The sequence below is a fragment of the Chiloscyllium plagiosum genome, chromosome 23 (genome assembly GCF_004010195.1).
Source record: "Chiloscyllium plagiosum isolate BGI_BamShark_2017 chromosome 23, ASM401019v2, whole genome shotgun sequence".
Lineage (NCBI taxonomy): Eukaryota > Metazoa > Chordata > Chondrichthyes > Orectolobiformes > Hemiscylliidae > Chiloscyllium > Chiloscyllium plagiosum.
The window spans coordinates 39,121,376-39,137,958 of NC_057732.1; the positions used below are offsets into that span (position 1 = coordinate 39,121,376).

The window sequence follows — 16,583 nt, forward strand, 5'->3', positions numbered from 1 at the left end:
CACTAGTGAACATCAATACAAAATACTAATTTAATACCCTATCTACATCCTCTGCGTCCACGCACAGATTACCATGTAGGTAATAATGGGCCCAACTCTTTAGTTATCTCTAGTTATCCTTTTACCTTTAATGTACTTTAAAATAACTTAGAATCCTCCTTTATTTTACTTGCTATTTTCTTTTCATGCCCCCTTTTTGTATTCCTAATTTCTTTTTTAAGATCCCTTTGCTCTTCTAGAGCTTCTGCTGTTTTGTGCCTTCTTGAATGTCTCTTACTGCTTTGATACAGAAGTATCTAAGAGTATCTGCTCCCTATCCACTCTGGCAAAATCATATCTTTCATGTTTCTAGATGGGGCCAAACATGTATGAAGTGTCCTCCTGTTTGATATCAAGGTCGACAGTGTGGTGCTGAAAAAGTACAGCAGGTCAGACAGCATCCGAGGAGCAAGAGAATCAATGTTTTGGGCATAAGCCCTTCATCAGGAATGAGGCTTGTGGGTCCAGGCTGAGAGATAAATGGGAGAGGGGGTGGGGTTGGGAGTAGATAGCTGGGAAAGTGCTTGGTGGATGAAGATGAGGGAGAAGGTGATAGGTCAGAGGGAGGAGAGAATTAGGGAGAATCAGAAGACATTTTATACATATATTAGGAGCAAGAGGCGAGCTAAGGAAAGGGTGAGTCCACTCATGGACAAAGGAGAGAGCTTGTGCATGGAATCACAGAAAGTGGGTGAGGTTTTTTATAAATACTTTGAATCAGTTTTCACCAAGGAGAAGAACATGGATGATGGTAAAATTAGAGAGGGGGTTATTGATATTCTACAGCATGTGAAAATTAAGGAGGAAACAGGTGTTTTCAAACCATGAAATCAGATAAGTCCCCAAGACCTGATTGGATCTATCCCAGGATATTAAGGGAGGGGATGATTGAGGCCAAATCACTATAAACGAGTTCCAGGAACACTGGAGAATTATTCCTTTGCTTATGAGGGTAACAAGGATAATCCAGGAAATCATAAGTTGGTGAGCCTTATATCAGTGTGAGGGAAATTATTGGACAACGCTCTTAGGGACAGAATTTACTTGCATCAGAAAGCCTGCTCCTACACACACCCACTCAGTGAAGTCTGAAACATCCCTGCCTGGTAGCTTTTCTGTGAACTTCATAGGCTTCACATCTGCTCAAGTCCCCACCCAACCTGTCTATATGAGTCTGTAGCTCTCCACCATCCCCAGCACCTGGCACAAGAGGTGACCATGCCATACATTGCTGCCATCCTCATTGAAGTTCCTCACTGTGGACAAACCTCCCTCCTTCCTGCAGCACCCCCTTTTCATCCAAACTTTACTGTATTTCCACTTCAAATACTATTAACCCCCTCCACAGTTATCACCACCCTTTCCCTCTGGTCTGTAGCCCCAATTCCAAAGTAAAGGTTCTCAAAACGCCTTCCTGTGGTAGCAGTCTGCCCCCACTGCCCCCTGCTTTATCCCTCCTTTCCTCTTACTTTCTGTGGGCAGATCCAACAGACTGACCATGGCCTTGAGTGGCATAATTGAACAGTCCAACTTGAGAAGTGCATTAACCTTTGGTTGATACCTAGATATCTCCTGACCATGTTAGCCTTATCATTCCCCTTCCCCCAAGATGGTCATTAAGGAGCCATAGGACTGACAATGACCCACTCCCCAGACAGAGGCACACAGCCCCTGACCAAAATCACCTTGACTGTGGCCTATCTGATAGACTGGTATCAAAGGTTGTCCTTGATAGTTTTGTGAGACCCCTGACTGTCAGGGACATCCATGGACTTTAGTGAGGGATTTTCCCCTCGCAGTTTGAGATATGGTGCCTGCTTGATGCACATACAGAGTGTTTGCTACATAGGCTGCTGGCATATTGTGCAGGTATGAGATTGGCACAGCACAGTGTCATACAACAAGATATATGCCCCCTTGACTGAGGACTGCTGACCAGCAAGGCAAGCTGCCTGGATGTTCAACTGTGTGAAATGGCATGGTAAGCAGAAGGGTTCAAATCCCATGAAAGCAACAGATCAAATATAAATTCAATTATAAAGTCTGGAACTGAATGTTGGTAAAGGTGATTCTAAACTATTTTCAAATGTTGTAAAAACCCATCTAGTTTACTAAGGTCCTTTTGAGAAGGAAATCTGTCATCCTTACCTGGCCTGACCTACTTGTTACTCCTAACCTACAGCAACATAGATGACTCTTATCTGCCTTTGAAATGGCTAAGCAAAGCACACAGTTCAAGGTTAATTGGGCAAGAAATGTTGGCTTTGCCAGTAATATCCACACCCCATTTAAAAATAAAGAAATAAAGTACTGCCGCTAGCTTACAGTTAGGTAACTGGATGAATGAATCAACATTATCTGGGTGCTGCATTGTGTACAAATTAACAGTGCAACTCGTTGACTTCTAGATAAATGGATGGATGAATTGGAATTATACAAATATAATACAAGAAAAATTGTATACATAAGAAAATAGACCACATGTAGATCAACCCACAAACTGGTAGACATAAAGCCTCAGAAACCCAGCATGAAATGATATGTTAAATTGTTATATTTATATTTAACAAACTGCATAGAAATAGGTGACTGCTAGGGCAGCATGTTGGCTCAGTGGTAGTACCGCTGCCTCGCAGCGCCAGGGATCAGGGTTTGAATCCAGCCTCGGGCGACTGTCTGCGTGGAGTTTGCACATTCTCCCATGTCTGTGTGGGTTTGCTCCGGTTTCCTCCCACAGTCCAAAAATGTGCAGGTCAGGTGAATTGGCCATGCTAAATTGCCCAAAACGAATGATAGGTGCATTAGTTGGGGAATGGGTCTGGGTGAGTTGCTCTTCGGAGGGTCGGTGTGGACTCGTTGGGCCAAAGGGCCTGTTTCCACACTGTAGAGAGTCAAATCTAATCTAATCTAATTATGCAGTTTCCTCAAAAAATATTGCTTCAGCTTAGCTGAAGGCTTAATCTCTACACAGTAATGATGAAATTCCAAGTCAAATTGGTCTAGTGTTTAATTACAACATAGAAATCTCATATATGGAACTCTTCCTGCAATCACAGCTGCCTATAAACCAGTGATCGAGCAGTACAGGATTTGCACCCACAATGCTCTGCCACCTACTGTTTTGTCCATGTGCCTTCATCCATTGTTCCACACGCTTTGTACACTAAGGTAATAGGCTACCTCATGCTATTCGCGAAATAGACTGAACTGGGTTAAGGTTTTCACATGATGTAGTCAGTTTGGCTGGTGATCTCTGCCTAGTAACTTCACCTATGTGCGAAATGAAAATTTTCTACACTTTTCTACAGCTGCTGTTACCATTTACAGGTACTTATTGAACTGAAGCGCTGTTTGTAATTGGGTGTGCATTAAACTTGAAGTTAGAGTTGCAGAAAACTATAGCGGAGAAATTTATCGTGAAAAGTAACATTGCCAGTCACGATATGAATCAATTCTCTATAATTTAATTATTTCTCCACTGAGTTTTTAGTTACCACTGTTTTTTCAAACTAAAATAGGAGCTTTACAATTTTGCCTATATCAGCTGCATTTAATATATTTACAAATATATATAAACTTTGTTTTTACTGATGTCTAAAGGAACTCCCACCCGGTTTTAATTGCCATTGTTTAATTTAATTGTGCAGCATGCCAAACCGTCTCTATGCTGATAAATGTAACTAAAATCTGTGGAAAACGTACTTAAACTTTCCAAAACAAATTTTGTACCCGTTTGATTTCACTGGTGTTTAAATCACTTGTTCATGTGCCGCTCGTGAGGCCAGAGTTGATGTTCCTCAATTCACTTTTCATACAGTATTGTTTTGTATCACTATAACATTTTTGTTGTAACATGGCATAATGTTTTCAGTTAGTAAGGTGGTTACAGACAATAATATCCTCCATTCTATATTATTTTGCTCTATATAAGTTTATTTTGTAAATAGATCTGCTTACTTGACCATTTCCCATATATTTCATTACCAGTGATGTTCTTATAATCACACACATTCGGCAACTTTGTGACCGTCTCTGACTTCTTAACACAATGTACAAAATTTCTCTGGTTTACTTTTAAACCCCTGTCGGAGCATCTTCAAAATTATGACCGAACAAGATTGAAAATATATATAATATTTTGCATAAGAAACATAAGACACATTACTGTGAATACAGAAAAAAAACTCCTCTATTTGAACAAAGGGATTAAGTGAGTTAACTAGCCCTATAACTGTAGTCCAGGCTTTTCATATATTCACATTCATTGCTAATAATGCATACATTTAACTTTTCTCAAGATGGACAGCGAGATTTACAACAGCTTGCGCATCTTTCCGTCGAAAAGGGAGGCTTGATCTCGTTAGATTGTTTCCATTCAGTACCTAACCTACAAAGATTCGAAGCACGGTGGGTTTTCCGCAATAATAACCAAGCACCTCCAAAGATCATTGCCAACCTATCGACCAGTGTATCCCAAGTGACTCATTATCGATATTTTGCAATGCATAATTTCCATAAGAAAGCATTCACCTTAAGGATTACTGATGTTCAAGTCAGTGACACAGGACGCTACCACTGTGAGATGTTTCAGACCGCGCCTCCACCGAGTGGTAAAAGAATTGGCAAAGGAACGATGCTGAGTGTAACAGGTAACAATTTTACAATCGCATTCTTAATATGCCTTGGAATACTGGTGAAAACTTTAGCAGCAATGAATAAGTCATAAAGATGAGACGCTTCAAGTTTGATCGCCACTCTATGCAGTTAGCTAATGTTAGCCAGCATGATGGTAGAATTGCTACACTTGACCCCAGGGCGCCAGGGTTTGTAAAGTTCTCAGTCTCAGTGCATTGTAAGAATTCCAGATGGAAATGTACATTAATAACAATGATGGAAGGCAGAAGGATCCTAATCCCCAGAACAGCTTTGTGGCTTTGACTTTCCAAGGTCAAACATGAAGAATATTCACAGGAGAAGTTCTGGAGAGAACCTCAGGTGCTGTACATCAGCAAAGGGTGATGTATTTTCAGAAATGATGAAGGGAAAATAATAATAGGAAAATGAGTCAAGAAAGTAAGTAACAAAAATAAACGGCAAAGCAACAGTCACACCAACGGTGCAAACTTAGAAAGCTATTATACATTTCCATCACAATAATTTACTCGTTTGTCGCGGGGAAATGGAGAAGAGACAATTATTCACCAATCTTTGGGATAAAAATGCTGGGATACGGACTTGTATCAGCATCAAATCGTAATATATAGGTTAAAATTCCATTTATTCTACTCTAAAGCGGATCATACTTTTCCCAATTCGTTAGCAGGATTAATGCAAATGAAATAATGAGGAAAACTCTGACAGTACTAACAAATTTTCTCATTACTGAACACAACTTTCCTTCCTTGCCTACAATATTGAAGCAAAGATTTGTTGACTTCTTGAAGGTTTAGAAGTTCCCAACCCATCAACTTGGTTTTGGTTTGGTGATTCTACAGTCCGCCATAGAATCATAGGATCTCTACAGGTTTCATGGAGTCCACACCGACCCTCCGAAGATCATCCCACCCAGACCCACTCAGTCCCTGTAACTCCACATTTCCCATGGCTAATCCACCCAGCCTGCACATCCCTGGGCATTACGGGGCAATGTAGCATGGCCAATCCATCCAATATGCACATCCTAGTAACATTCAGTTTGTTCTCGGCTTTGTAAAGACAGCCATGACACGCCCCTGCCGTTTTCTTTTAATAATTGTATATAAGTTGACAATTCCGCCGTAGGTTTCACCTCAATTCTCTCTTTAAAATAAAGAGCACACGGTAAACATTGCACTTGACAATAATTAAGTGACATTTCTTGATTTATGAGTTAAGCCTATCAACTTTTCGAAAACACTGGAAACAGGCAGCATGTCAGTGAGCACATCTGCAGAAGAAGGGACAAGTTAACATTTTAAGTATAATTCTTCAACAAATTTTTTGTACCCGCAGAGTTTTGTTTGACCTTTTCAGCGTGGTATATCATTGAAAGAAGCTAATTTCCTTTTGCAAAACGTTGGTGAGGGGCTGAGAACAGCAATGATTTTCCTCAGTGTCAATAAAATTTCATAATTAACCACGAAATTAAAATATCTGCAGGGAACTCTACACATTGTGCCCGTCGCGCTCTTAACAAGTGTGTTAAGTCTTTGCTGAATTGAGTAATTACCAGCCACTCTTCTAACTTCAACCATATGACGCTCTAATAATAAGAGTAGGAGAGGAGTCCTATGACGACCCCAGTGGCATCACCAACTTGACTTCAAGTGGGCATTTGCTGTTGTACCAGTCGATGCCGGGCGAATCACCAGTGTCCATTTGACACCGTTCTGCAAAATTAACCCGGCATGAACTGGGGAGTCGCTCTTTCGTGAGAACCTCCCGAATCCGTGTCTACAGGGTTGGGAAGAATCCACTCAAGTCAGACTTGTTGGGAATCCAATGTAGCTGACATGATTCGTGGGGTGGTGATGATATTGTTAGCGCTCTCGTGAGTGGTGCATACCTTGCTTATTCAATTAAGGCAATGGGAGGAAGGAATGGACAAAAGAAAACTGATAAGAGGTGGGAAGAAGACAAAACAGCAAGGCGCCGGGAGTTATTGGAGGGATAACATAGTGTTAATGGGGCAGGGACTGAAGAGCCTGGTGGAACTGTGAGTGGTTGAGCAAATAGAACATTGAGCAATTCGCATCCGATGCTAGAATAGGAGTCAGGCTGAAAATAGTAACAAATAATGGCAAATCTAACAGATCTGAAACAGCAAAGCAGATGGGATGGGAATAGAGTCGGTGGACCAAGAGGAATGTAAAATCAGGAAGAAGGGAAAGATTTCATGTGAGAAGTAAAGTGCAGTTGCCATTCTGGTGAAAGACTAAAACAAAACTAGAGAGTGAGTAAAAAGGAAAATATGTAAATAGTTGGTACCACTTAACCTGTGATTTATTACTAAAAAATCCCTTCTTTATGTTTAGATATCTGTTCAAGATATCTGTTTACATAGTTTTAATAGCTTTGAAGTCTGAATGGTTCAATTGCACATTGAGCCGATATTAATCTGATTCTATTATTAATCTATTCTCTGCCCTCCTTTTTATAACTAGCTCCTCCTTCTCTTTGGCTATTTATATCTTCTAAAGAAACAGTTTCTTCATCTTCAGCTATAATCAACTGTTCAGCACATGATTTTTATCCAAAAACAATCATAATGATGTTTCAAACAACCTGCCTCATCAACCAGCTCACCAATGAAAGCCAGATATCCAACCCTGATGGAATGTACAACTACATAGCCATTGTTAATATCTCCACTGAAAACTGCAATAACTCAAACAAATTCACTTGTATAATTCAGCATCCTGCTTCACAATTCAAGACAAACCACACCATCCTCATTCATGTACACCCAAGAGATGAAGGTAAGATGTAACATTATCAACCTCTTCTGAATGTGTATCTGTGTTATTTTTCTTTTAATATGTGGTGGAAAAATTGTTTCATTTGCTGTGGGTGAAATAGATGACGCACAATTTTGGGGCCAGAATATTACCAAGGATAGAGAATTGGCAAACTATCGGAAGACAGAGAGGTGGAGTAAAGGAGTAATTTTAAGAAGGGAACTTGCCACAGGGATCAATACTGGGATTGAAAAGCCTTTGCCTTTCTTCATCATATATACACCTCTAAGGTAAATTTGCCATAATTCTACTAGATCATAGGGCTGTTCTCTCATGAGAGAGAGAGAGATGATTGGTGGTGGTTTAGTCTGAGGGTCGCCATACCTCAAGCAACCTGGGGGGGAAGAGGAGAGTCCTTCATAGAAACCTTAGCTGGACCAGGAATTGAACCAATGCTGTTTGTGTTACTCTGTATCCTAAATCAGCTATCCAGTCAACTGATCTAACCAAACCCCTTCAGTTTCCAAACTCAGTTCTGAAGAAGGGTCACTGGACTTGAAATGTTATCTCTGTTTTCTCTCCATAGATACTACCAGACTTGCTGAATTTCTCCAGCAATTTGTCTGTTTGTTTCAGACTCCCAGCATCTGAGTTCTTTGCTTGATCTAAATGTATTCAATTTGAGTTTTAACAGGTTGTCTGCATAATTCATACACACTCATATTTTACAGATCATAATGGACATCTTTGGATGCTGCCATTCATTTTACTTTCCATTTGCGGTGGAATAGCTTGTACTATTCTTCTTGTGCTTTTTCTCATAAAATACATACATGGTAAGTGGTTCTCCAGCAAATAAAATACTGTAGTTTACTTCCTGAGGAACTTAATCTGTTTTCAAACACTGATAGTGCAACCGCAATTCTTACTCCCCCTTCCCCTGGAATCAGCTATCTACCAACATCCCATTAGATTTATTTATATTCACTCAATTGACTGGAGATATAAAATATTATCATAATTACTAATAAAATACTCCAAGTTTTGCATCTCCCTGGTTAGGTGTATCTCTGCCTTTTGTACAAAATCTCTGATTACAATCACCTTATGCAATCCCTTTAGTTGTTCAAAGTCTTGCATTGTACCAGTTGCTCAATTGCCTTTTTTCTAAAAGAACAGATTTTCGACAAACTCTGTTCATAATTAAGCTTATACGTGGATTTGGTTTTGATTCCACCTTTCTGATTCCAAACCACTGTCTCTAAATCCACTTGTAAATGATGTCTCACTGATTGGGTACAATGTTCATTCTTTCATCACTTATTTAAGAATGTGGTCACCTCGTGTACTTTTTAAAGATCTTATTGTTATATGCCATATTAAACATTTATCAGGGAGTGATCATGACATGAATTATTTCCCCAGTCAAAAAACACTATTGCTCATGGGTTACTTTCATTTTGAACAATAATAGCTGAGATTACAGATTATGTATGACGATCGCTATATTCTTCATCTGACATTTCTCTGAATGTTTAATTCTAAATAGTTTTTTAAAATTCACTAACTTTGATTCTATTTATGTATTATGCTACTTTCCCATGATATAAAGACTGTACCAGTTGTGCTAAACACCAATACATCAAGATTTTACATGATTTAATTTAATAATATCCAATCATGAGCTTAAAGTTATCATCTATGATTCTCATTTGGACCTGGAGGTAACAAAACCAGATTACAATGTGTTCATAAGCAGCACATATATTTTGTTTGAAAAATATTAATAGGAGCTCATTTAAACATGGTTATCATGACCATTATAACAATATTTAAATAATACTAACAGTTGGCAGTTATGCTTTCCTTTATTAGTCAGAGTATTGAGTATAGGCGTTGGGAGGTCATATTGCAGCTATACAGGACGTTGGTTAGACCACTTTTGGATTATCACATACAATTCTGGTCTCCTTCCTATCGGAAGGATGTTGTGAAACTTGAAAGGGTTCAGAAAAGATTTACAAGGATGTTGCCAGGGTTGGGTGGTTTGAGTTATAGGGAGAGGTTGAATAGGCTGAGCCTGTTTCCCCTGGAGTTTCGGAGGCTGAGGGGTGACCTTCTAGAGGTTTATAAAATCATGAGGGGCATGGATAGGACATATAGACAAAGTCTTTTCCCTGGGGAGGGGGAGACCAGAATCAGAACTAGAGGGCATAGGTTTAGGGTGAGAGGGGAAAGATATAAAAGAGACCTAAGAGGCAGCTTTTTCACGCAGAGGGTGGTGTGTGTATGGAATAAGCTGCGAGAGGAAGTGGTGGAGGCTGGTGCAATTGCAACATTTAAAAGGCATCTGGATGTGTAAATGAATGGGAAGGGTTTGGAGGGATATGGGCCAGGTGCTGGCAAGTGGATTAGGTTGGGATGTCTGGTCGGCATGGATGAGTTGGACTGAAGGGTCTGTTTCTGTCGCTGTAAATCTCTCTGACTCTAAGTATTTTGAGTCAGCAACGGTTTGGACCGTGGTATTGCTGAACTCCCTGAATTATATGTAAGTTCAATTCAATGCTTCTTCTGCTTGTGGTTTAGGGGTTCCCTGTATGGGCGGGTCACAAGCACACTGAAGTTGGCAGGCCTGCTAAACAACTAAGATAAGATTTTGTTTTCTACCCCGAAGTGTTATCATACACAACTGAGTATCTTCCTATCACCAGAATCACTGTGACGTTTTGTTTTGCCTTTCTTTTAAACTAGCAACCATCACCTGTAAAAACATCCATGCAACTAATTGAACATTTGCAAGCAAAGCCCTTTATGGACAATACAAACCATCAAATGAGAGAGGAAGGAGGATTAGGGAGAACAGGAAGGGACTAAATCAAAATGGTGTTGGAAGGGGAAATAAAGTACTATATCCCCAATAGTGCTAACCTCTCTCTAAAGGCATCACATGCTCCTTCTCCAATGACACTCAGGCACAAATATATCCAAGAACGCTGCAAGAGCCTAGAGAAGAAATTGCGGTGGCCTTGGCTGATATTTTTGCTTTATCATTAGCCACAGGTGACCAGGAAGGTTGAGGAGTGCAGGGCGGTGGACTATATAAATTTCAGTAAAGCCTTTGATTACAATGCACATGGTAGACTACTCTGGAAGGTTAGATTGCATGGGATCCAAGGTGAGCTGGCAAATTGGATACAAAATTGGCTTGATGGTAGGAAGCAAAGGGTAATGGAAAGATGTTTGTCAGACTGGAGACCTGAGACTAGTGGAATGCCTCAGAGGTTGGTACTGGGCCCATTGCTGTTTGTTATCCATATCAATGATTTGCATGAGAATGTACAAAGCATGATTAGTAAGTTTGCAGATGACACTAAAATAGGTGGTGTTGTGGACAGTGAGGAAGGTTATCAGAAATTGCAGCAGGACCTTGATCAGCTGGGGAAGTGGGCTGAGAAATGGCAAATGGAGTTTAATTTGGATAAGTGTGAGGTCTTGCATTTTGGAAAATCAAATCAAGGTAGAAGTTTCACTGTAAATGGTAAGGCCTTAAGGGGTCTGGTGGAACAGAGGAATCTTGGAGTTCTCTGAAAGTGGTGTCACAGGTAGACAGTACAGTGAAGAAGGCTTTTGGCACACAGGTCTTCATCAGTCAGGGCATTGAATATAGAAGTTGGGGAGTTATGTTGCAGTTATACAGGACATTGGTGAGGTCGCACTTTGAGTATTATGTTCAGTTTTGGTCACCTTGTTATAGGAAAGATGTTATTACACTGGAAAGGGTGCAGAAGAAATTTACAAAGATGTTGCCTGGATTCAAGTTATAGGGAGAGGTTGAACAAGCTAGAACTTTTGTCTTTAGAGCGTAGGAGACTGAGGGTGGATCTTATAGAGGTGGACAAGAACATGACAGGTATGAATGCACTCAGTCTTTTTCCCAGGGTTGGGAACTAGAGGGCATCAGTTTAAGGTTAGACGGGGAAAAAAAACAAAAGGGAGCCTGAGGGGCAATTTTTTTACATGGAGGTTGGTGCACATATGGAATAAGCTGCCAGCAGATGTGGTTGAGGTGGGTGCATTAACAACATTTAAAAGGCATTTAGACAAATACATGGATAGGAAGAGATTAGAAGGATATGAAACAAGTGCAGGGAAATGGAGTTAGCATGGATGAACATTTTGGTCAGCATGGATCAGTTTGGGCCAAAGGGCCTATCTCCGTGCTATAGGACTCTCTGACTCTATGACTCTATGGATGTAACTGCAGAAGAGGAGCAGACAGTCAGCAGAGATGACTCCCTCCATAGCCTGCTGCCTGGACATGGTATAGCCAGCCCAACCAAGCCCAAGAACAGACCCACAAGAAAGCCCTCCAATCTGCCTACACTCCTCCATACCAGATGTCCAAAAATCAGAAGTATAGAGCTGAAGCGTAATCAAAAACAAAACAAAATGTTTTACAAATAACTAAAGATGGGGTGCAAAAGTCCACAATCAACATAAATTTAGTCCCTGGACTCCACAGCGCCACAAAATAAACAGTTAAGGCTGTTAGTCCATGAACTACTGCAATCTGTGGTTATGCAGGACTGCTGTATTCAATACCCTGCAGGTCTCTGATGGAAAGTGGGAGTGTCCCATGAAGAGAGCTCTTGATTGGGGTTCTCAATCACCTGGTAACAAATAATCAAGCCAAAGTATCCATGCAGCTGACGTAAGACTTGAGGTGGACGGTGTGCACCAGCAGCCTTTACAAAAACAAAAGCCTCTTTACAAGGTGGAAAGATATGCTACACATAAGAGGCATCTTAAGGGATAAATGTAGGGGAATGGGTCTGGGTGGGTTGCACTTCGGCGGGTCGGTGTGGACTTGTTGGGCCGAAGGGCCTGTTTCCACACTGTAAGTAATCTAATCTAATCTAATCTCAGGTTGTGAGGGAGGTTAAGGACCCAAGATTTTTTTTGATACTGCAGTTAAACAATCTACTTGCTTCAATGATCCAGTTGCTTGTGCAAGGGGAAACTTTCTGGCTGATCAGTGAGTCAACCAGTGAAACAGGGCCCAAAAGTCAACTTCTTTAATAAGTCACTCTTTCTTTAATTTCAGTTAGTTTCACAAGCAGCAAAATCACCAACATTCCTTTCCTTTCATCGACAATGACAATCTGCTGACCTAGACAGGTGCTAATTGCAACTTTCTTAACTAAACATTTTAATGGATCTGTTGGGCCATTATGACATTGGGGCAGGGACTCTAGTTTTGGGCCATAAAGTTAAAAATCACGCACAACAAGACTGACCCCTCCACTTTTAAAAAAAAATTAACCTATTTTTCTAAACAAGCTGTTCAAAGATGTTATTACACCACCTCTGGAGTTGGTGGGACTTGAACCCAGGTCCTCGTCCAGGGGTAGCAACAAGACCTCTGCACCACAAGACCCACCCACCACCTTCATTTCCTTTCTCAATTTTTTTTTGTTTTTCAAAAACTGCCACAATACCACTGCACCCAAGAGGGCCAGCACTAATGTTTATATTTTTCCCCAAATCAACTGTGGCAATTTTTTCCTCAGTGTCACAGTAAGAAGACACCATTGTGTGTATACATTAATATTCATTTTTTCCACCAGTAGGAAAACACCCATGTGGCCAATTGAATATTAACAAGCAAAGGCTGTTAAGGGCAATGTTGTCATTAAAATGGGAGGGGGGGTGGCGGTGGTGATGATGTTAGGAGAGAAGGAGGGGCTTAAATCAAAATGGAGTTGGAGGCAGAAATAAAGTACTGTATCCTCTGTGGTACCCACCTCTCCCTAAAGGCATCCAGAGCATTGATGGACACACATGTTCCATCTCCAATGACCCCCAGGCTTGTCCCTCCACTTTCTTAATGAAATGCTTAATTATTACAAAACAGACTTTTAGATGTCACAATTAAATGTTCAATGTTTCAGAGTTAATTGTACTACCAATGGTCCTCAACTAATAATTCAAAAACACTTTTCATTTGTGTTTAAATCATTCCATTACGAATGAGATTAATAAATCATAAGTATTTCTTTCCAGGTTCCTTTTTGCTAACATTAATCTTTGTTGTCACAATTTGTAACCAAATTTAAGTAATTACATTAAGCAAATATATTAAGCAAATATATATTCTTCTCATGCACATTTGTACATGTTTTATTGTAAATCTTTCCCTTTGGTTTTTGCCTGGCGTCCAGAACCATTTCTGCCTTAATATTGTTTATACTTCTCATTTTTGTTTTGTTACACGTGAAGAAATCAAATCAAGAAAAATGAGTACAATTAAAGTAAAAAAATAAACATATGATTAAACATCAATGCACCTAACAACATACAATTATATTCTTCTATGTCATAATTTTTATTTTATATAGGAAGAAAAGGAACTCAAGGAAGAAAAGGAAATCATGCAAGTAATCAAAGTTTGCGCTGTAGACAAGATAGCATCATAAATGTAAATTTAATTTTTACAATATGGACACATAATTTAGGGTCCTAAAACCTGGCCTTATTCTTGATTCTTCTGCAACTACCTATTAAACATATTTAACAAAATTTTGTTCATATCCAACCAGGCCAGATAAAGCAGACTGACTTGGCAGAACACAGCATAGACTCATACAATCCCTACATTGTGGAAACAGGATATTCAGTTCATTGAGTCCACACCAACCCTACAAAAAGCAGCCCACCTCCACCCAGCCCCCTACCCCATCCCTGTAACTCTGCAGTTCCCGTGACTAACCCACACAGCCTGAACATCCCTGGACACTGTGGGCAATTTAGCATGGCCAACCCAGCTAAGCTGCACATCTTTGAACTGTGGGAGGGAACTGGAACACCAAGAGGAAACTCAAGCAGACACGGGGAGAATGTGCAAACTCTACACAGCCTCCCAAGGGTGGAATCGAACCTGAGTCCCTGGTGCTTTGAGGCAGCAGTAGTAACCACTGTACCACTATGCTGTCCCAAGCCAATGGCAGATAGCCAAACTTTTGATGAGTTAAGGAGGGTGGAGGATCGGAGCCCAGCCAGGAAAACAATAGGAATAGGTTTCAGCAAATGACCAGAAGGAACTGACACCAGGCGTTTGCTAGCAGGGGCTGATACTGAAAAACACAATAAATACATGAAAGAATAATATAGGTAGCAAGAATGTGAACATTTCTAGTCATAGATCTTTGCAATGACTGACAAATTGGGAACTGAAGCTATATGATAAGACCTAACTCAGATTAGTTTGATGGTACTAATTTTGAATGTCACAGTTGTTACAATATAAGCCATTTACTCACTGAAATCATTGTTAATATGTCAAAACATTTTTTAAAATTAACAAATTGAAATCACACCTTTGTCTGCTTGGCTCAGTTTATTTAATGAGAAATTCAGATGACAAGAGCAACAAAGTACAAAAAGTAAGAGATAAATTGAGGTAAAAAGAGTAACAGGTCCCGATTTTTAAAGTGTGCAGTTGGTATGAGTAATAGGTGCTCAGAAAATGAAGAACAGAAAATGTAAATACAAATGAATATCTTTCCCATTTTTCAGGAGGAGAGCAGCGGGAATAATATATGTTATGCAGAACTGCAATTGGAAAACTTGCAGCAGACATTAAAACAAAAGGAAGAGGAGACTGTCTACAGTTCAGTGCTTCACTCAAATTCTGGTGAATAGGACACCCAAGAAGTACTGACATGGATCATTGGCTACCTTGTTTAAAGTAAGCTAGTTATAACAGTGACTAGAATTTAACATAAATAAGGCAAAGGCTTTGCTACTGGCATACAACATAGAGATGAAACAGGAAAGCTTTACACCGACCCCGAGTTTCCCTCCACTCTCCTGACTTAGAACTCTATCACTGTTCCTTCAGAGTCACAAGGTTTGACTCAGCTTCATACCTCCACCAGAAGGACTGCAGCAGTTCAAAAAAGCAGCTCAAAACTGCCTTGGGCAATTAGGGATAGACAATAACTGCTGGCCTAGCTAGCAACAAACAAATCAGTTGAACAAATAAAAATATTTAAAAATATTTGATCGTGATCATTCTTTCAGTTTATTTCACTTGGAGTTCTAGCTTGAAGTTGGACAGTTAGCTGTGTGTTATATTTGTACATTAATGTATACATGCCTTTATGCTTTGTGTAATGTCTGTGTGTGTCATTATGTGCTATCTGCCTGCTCCACTTGCATTTGTGTATTGTATTTTTTGTACCTTCTCCACCAGTTGTATGTTTGCATGCTATGTATGTACTATATATATATAAGTATTTCCTACAAAAGCATGAATTCTCCTTGGCAACGCCTCTACCAATCACAGTCTACTTGCCAACTTCACACTCTCTTCACACAATTGGTTTTTCCTCTGAGATTGGTATTCTTGTGAATTGTCCTGATGAGTGCAAGAGAAAAAGTTTATTCAAAATGTATCTCTTTCCAGCAGGGCTCAAGTTCTGTAAGACCAAATGACTACATCTATAATTGTGCGTATGCATTGTATTCAGAATGTGGTCAGCAAATTTGTTCTCAACATGCAGTGTATTTGTTTACGGCATCCAGAGGAAGAGCTTGTATTTACATTTTAATTGGTTAGTGTTCAGCTGTTTCTTTTGCAAACTTGAAAAGTATGATTAAAATTTTTGACATAGCAGATTTAAAACAGGGGTTTTGCCTAATGAGGGCACAGAAACTGAGCAGAGCAAGAGACATCATTTCACACCACTGGCCAGTTCCCTGGCACAGTCTCAACTCCAAACCATTTTCAGGAAACTCACACTGGTGGCAGAATGACTATCTGCAGCAAACAGCATGTATCTTCTTACATTAATTAACAAGCAATCAGGCTGCAGGCCCCTTGTGGTATTGGGAGCATAACAGCTTCTTGATAGTGCCATCCTCTGGCCAATAATTGGCCTATTCAACAAAGATCAATTTAAGATTGCTGTTCTTGACAGTATTGGGTAGAAATTCACATTTAATAACAACATCAGGCTCTCAACTCAAAAGGAAAGCTCTCTTTTTAATCACTCATACCTGTGGGCATCACTGGCTGACCAGCATTTATTGCCTATCCCTACAGTT

At 40.0% G+C, this 16,583-nt stretch overlaps 1 protein-coding gene across 5 annotated transcripts; it reads left to right on the top strand.

Moving 5' to 3' along the window:
* The first annotated feature begins 3,136 nt into the window (after positions 1-3,136).
* On the top strand, positions 3,137-15,784 carry LOC122561803 (immunoglobulin kappa light chain-like). 5 transcript variants are annotated; one of them, XM_043713980.1, is made up of 6 exons: positions 3,137-3,207; positions 4,338-4,688; positions 7,182-7,496; positions 8,207-8,311; positions 13,874-13,953; positions 15,051-15,784. In XM_043713980.1, exons 2-6 carry the CDS (start codon positions 4,541-4,543, stop codon positions 15,174-15,176), a joined length of 774 nt encoding a protein of 257 aa, XP_043569915.1. In that variant the 5' UTR covers positions 3,137-3,207; positions 4,338-4,540; the 3' UTR covers positions 15,177-15,784. The 5 variants fall into 5 exon arrangements, with proteins under 5 accessions (XP_043569915.1, XP_043569913.1, XP_043569912.1 ...); XM_043713978.1 differs by lacking the exon at positions 3,137-3,207 and adding an exon at positions 3,218-3,366 and having other exon boundaries at positions 13,874-13,912; XM_043713977.1 differs by lacking the exon at positions 3,137-3,207 and adding an exon at positions 3,218-3,366 and having other exon boundaries at positions 13,874-13,908.
* Positions 15,785-16,583: the final 799 nt, after the last annotated feature.

What these genes read in the sequence shown, in the direction of transcription:
- LOC122561803 (XM_043713976.1), top strand. Translation starts at nt 3,312, where the DNA reads ATGTGCGAAATGAAAATTTTCTACACTTTTCTACAGCTGCTGTTACCA. An exon ending in AACGATGCTGAGTGTAACAG is followed by an intron (nt 4,689 to 7,181) that starts GTAACAATTTTA and finishes TTTTATAACTAG; the next exon opens with CTCCTCCTTCTCTTTGGCTA. An exon ending in GACAAGATAGCATCATAAAT is followed by an intron (nt 13,954 to 15,050) that starts GTAAATTTAATT and finishes CCCATTTTTCAG; the next exon opens with GAGGAGAGCAGCGGGAATAA.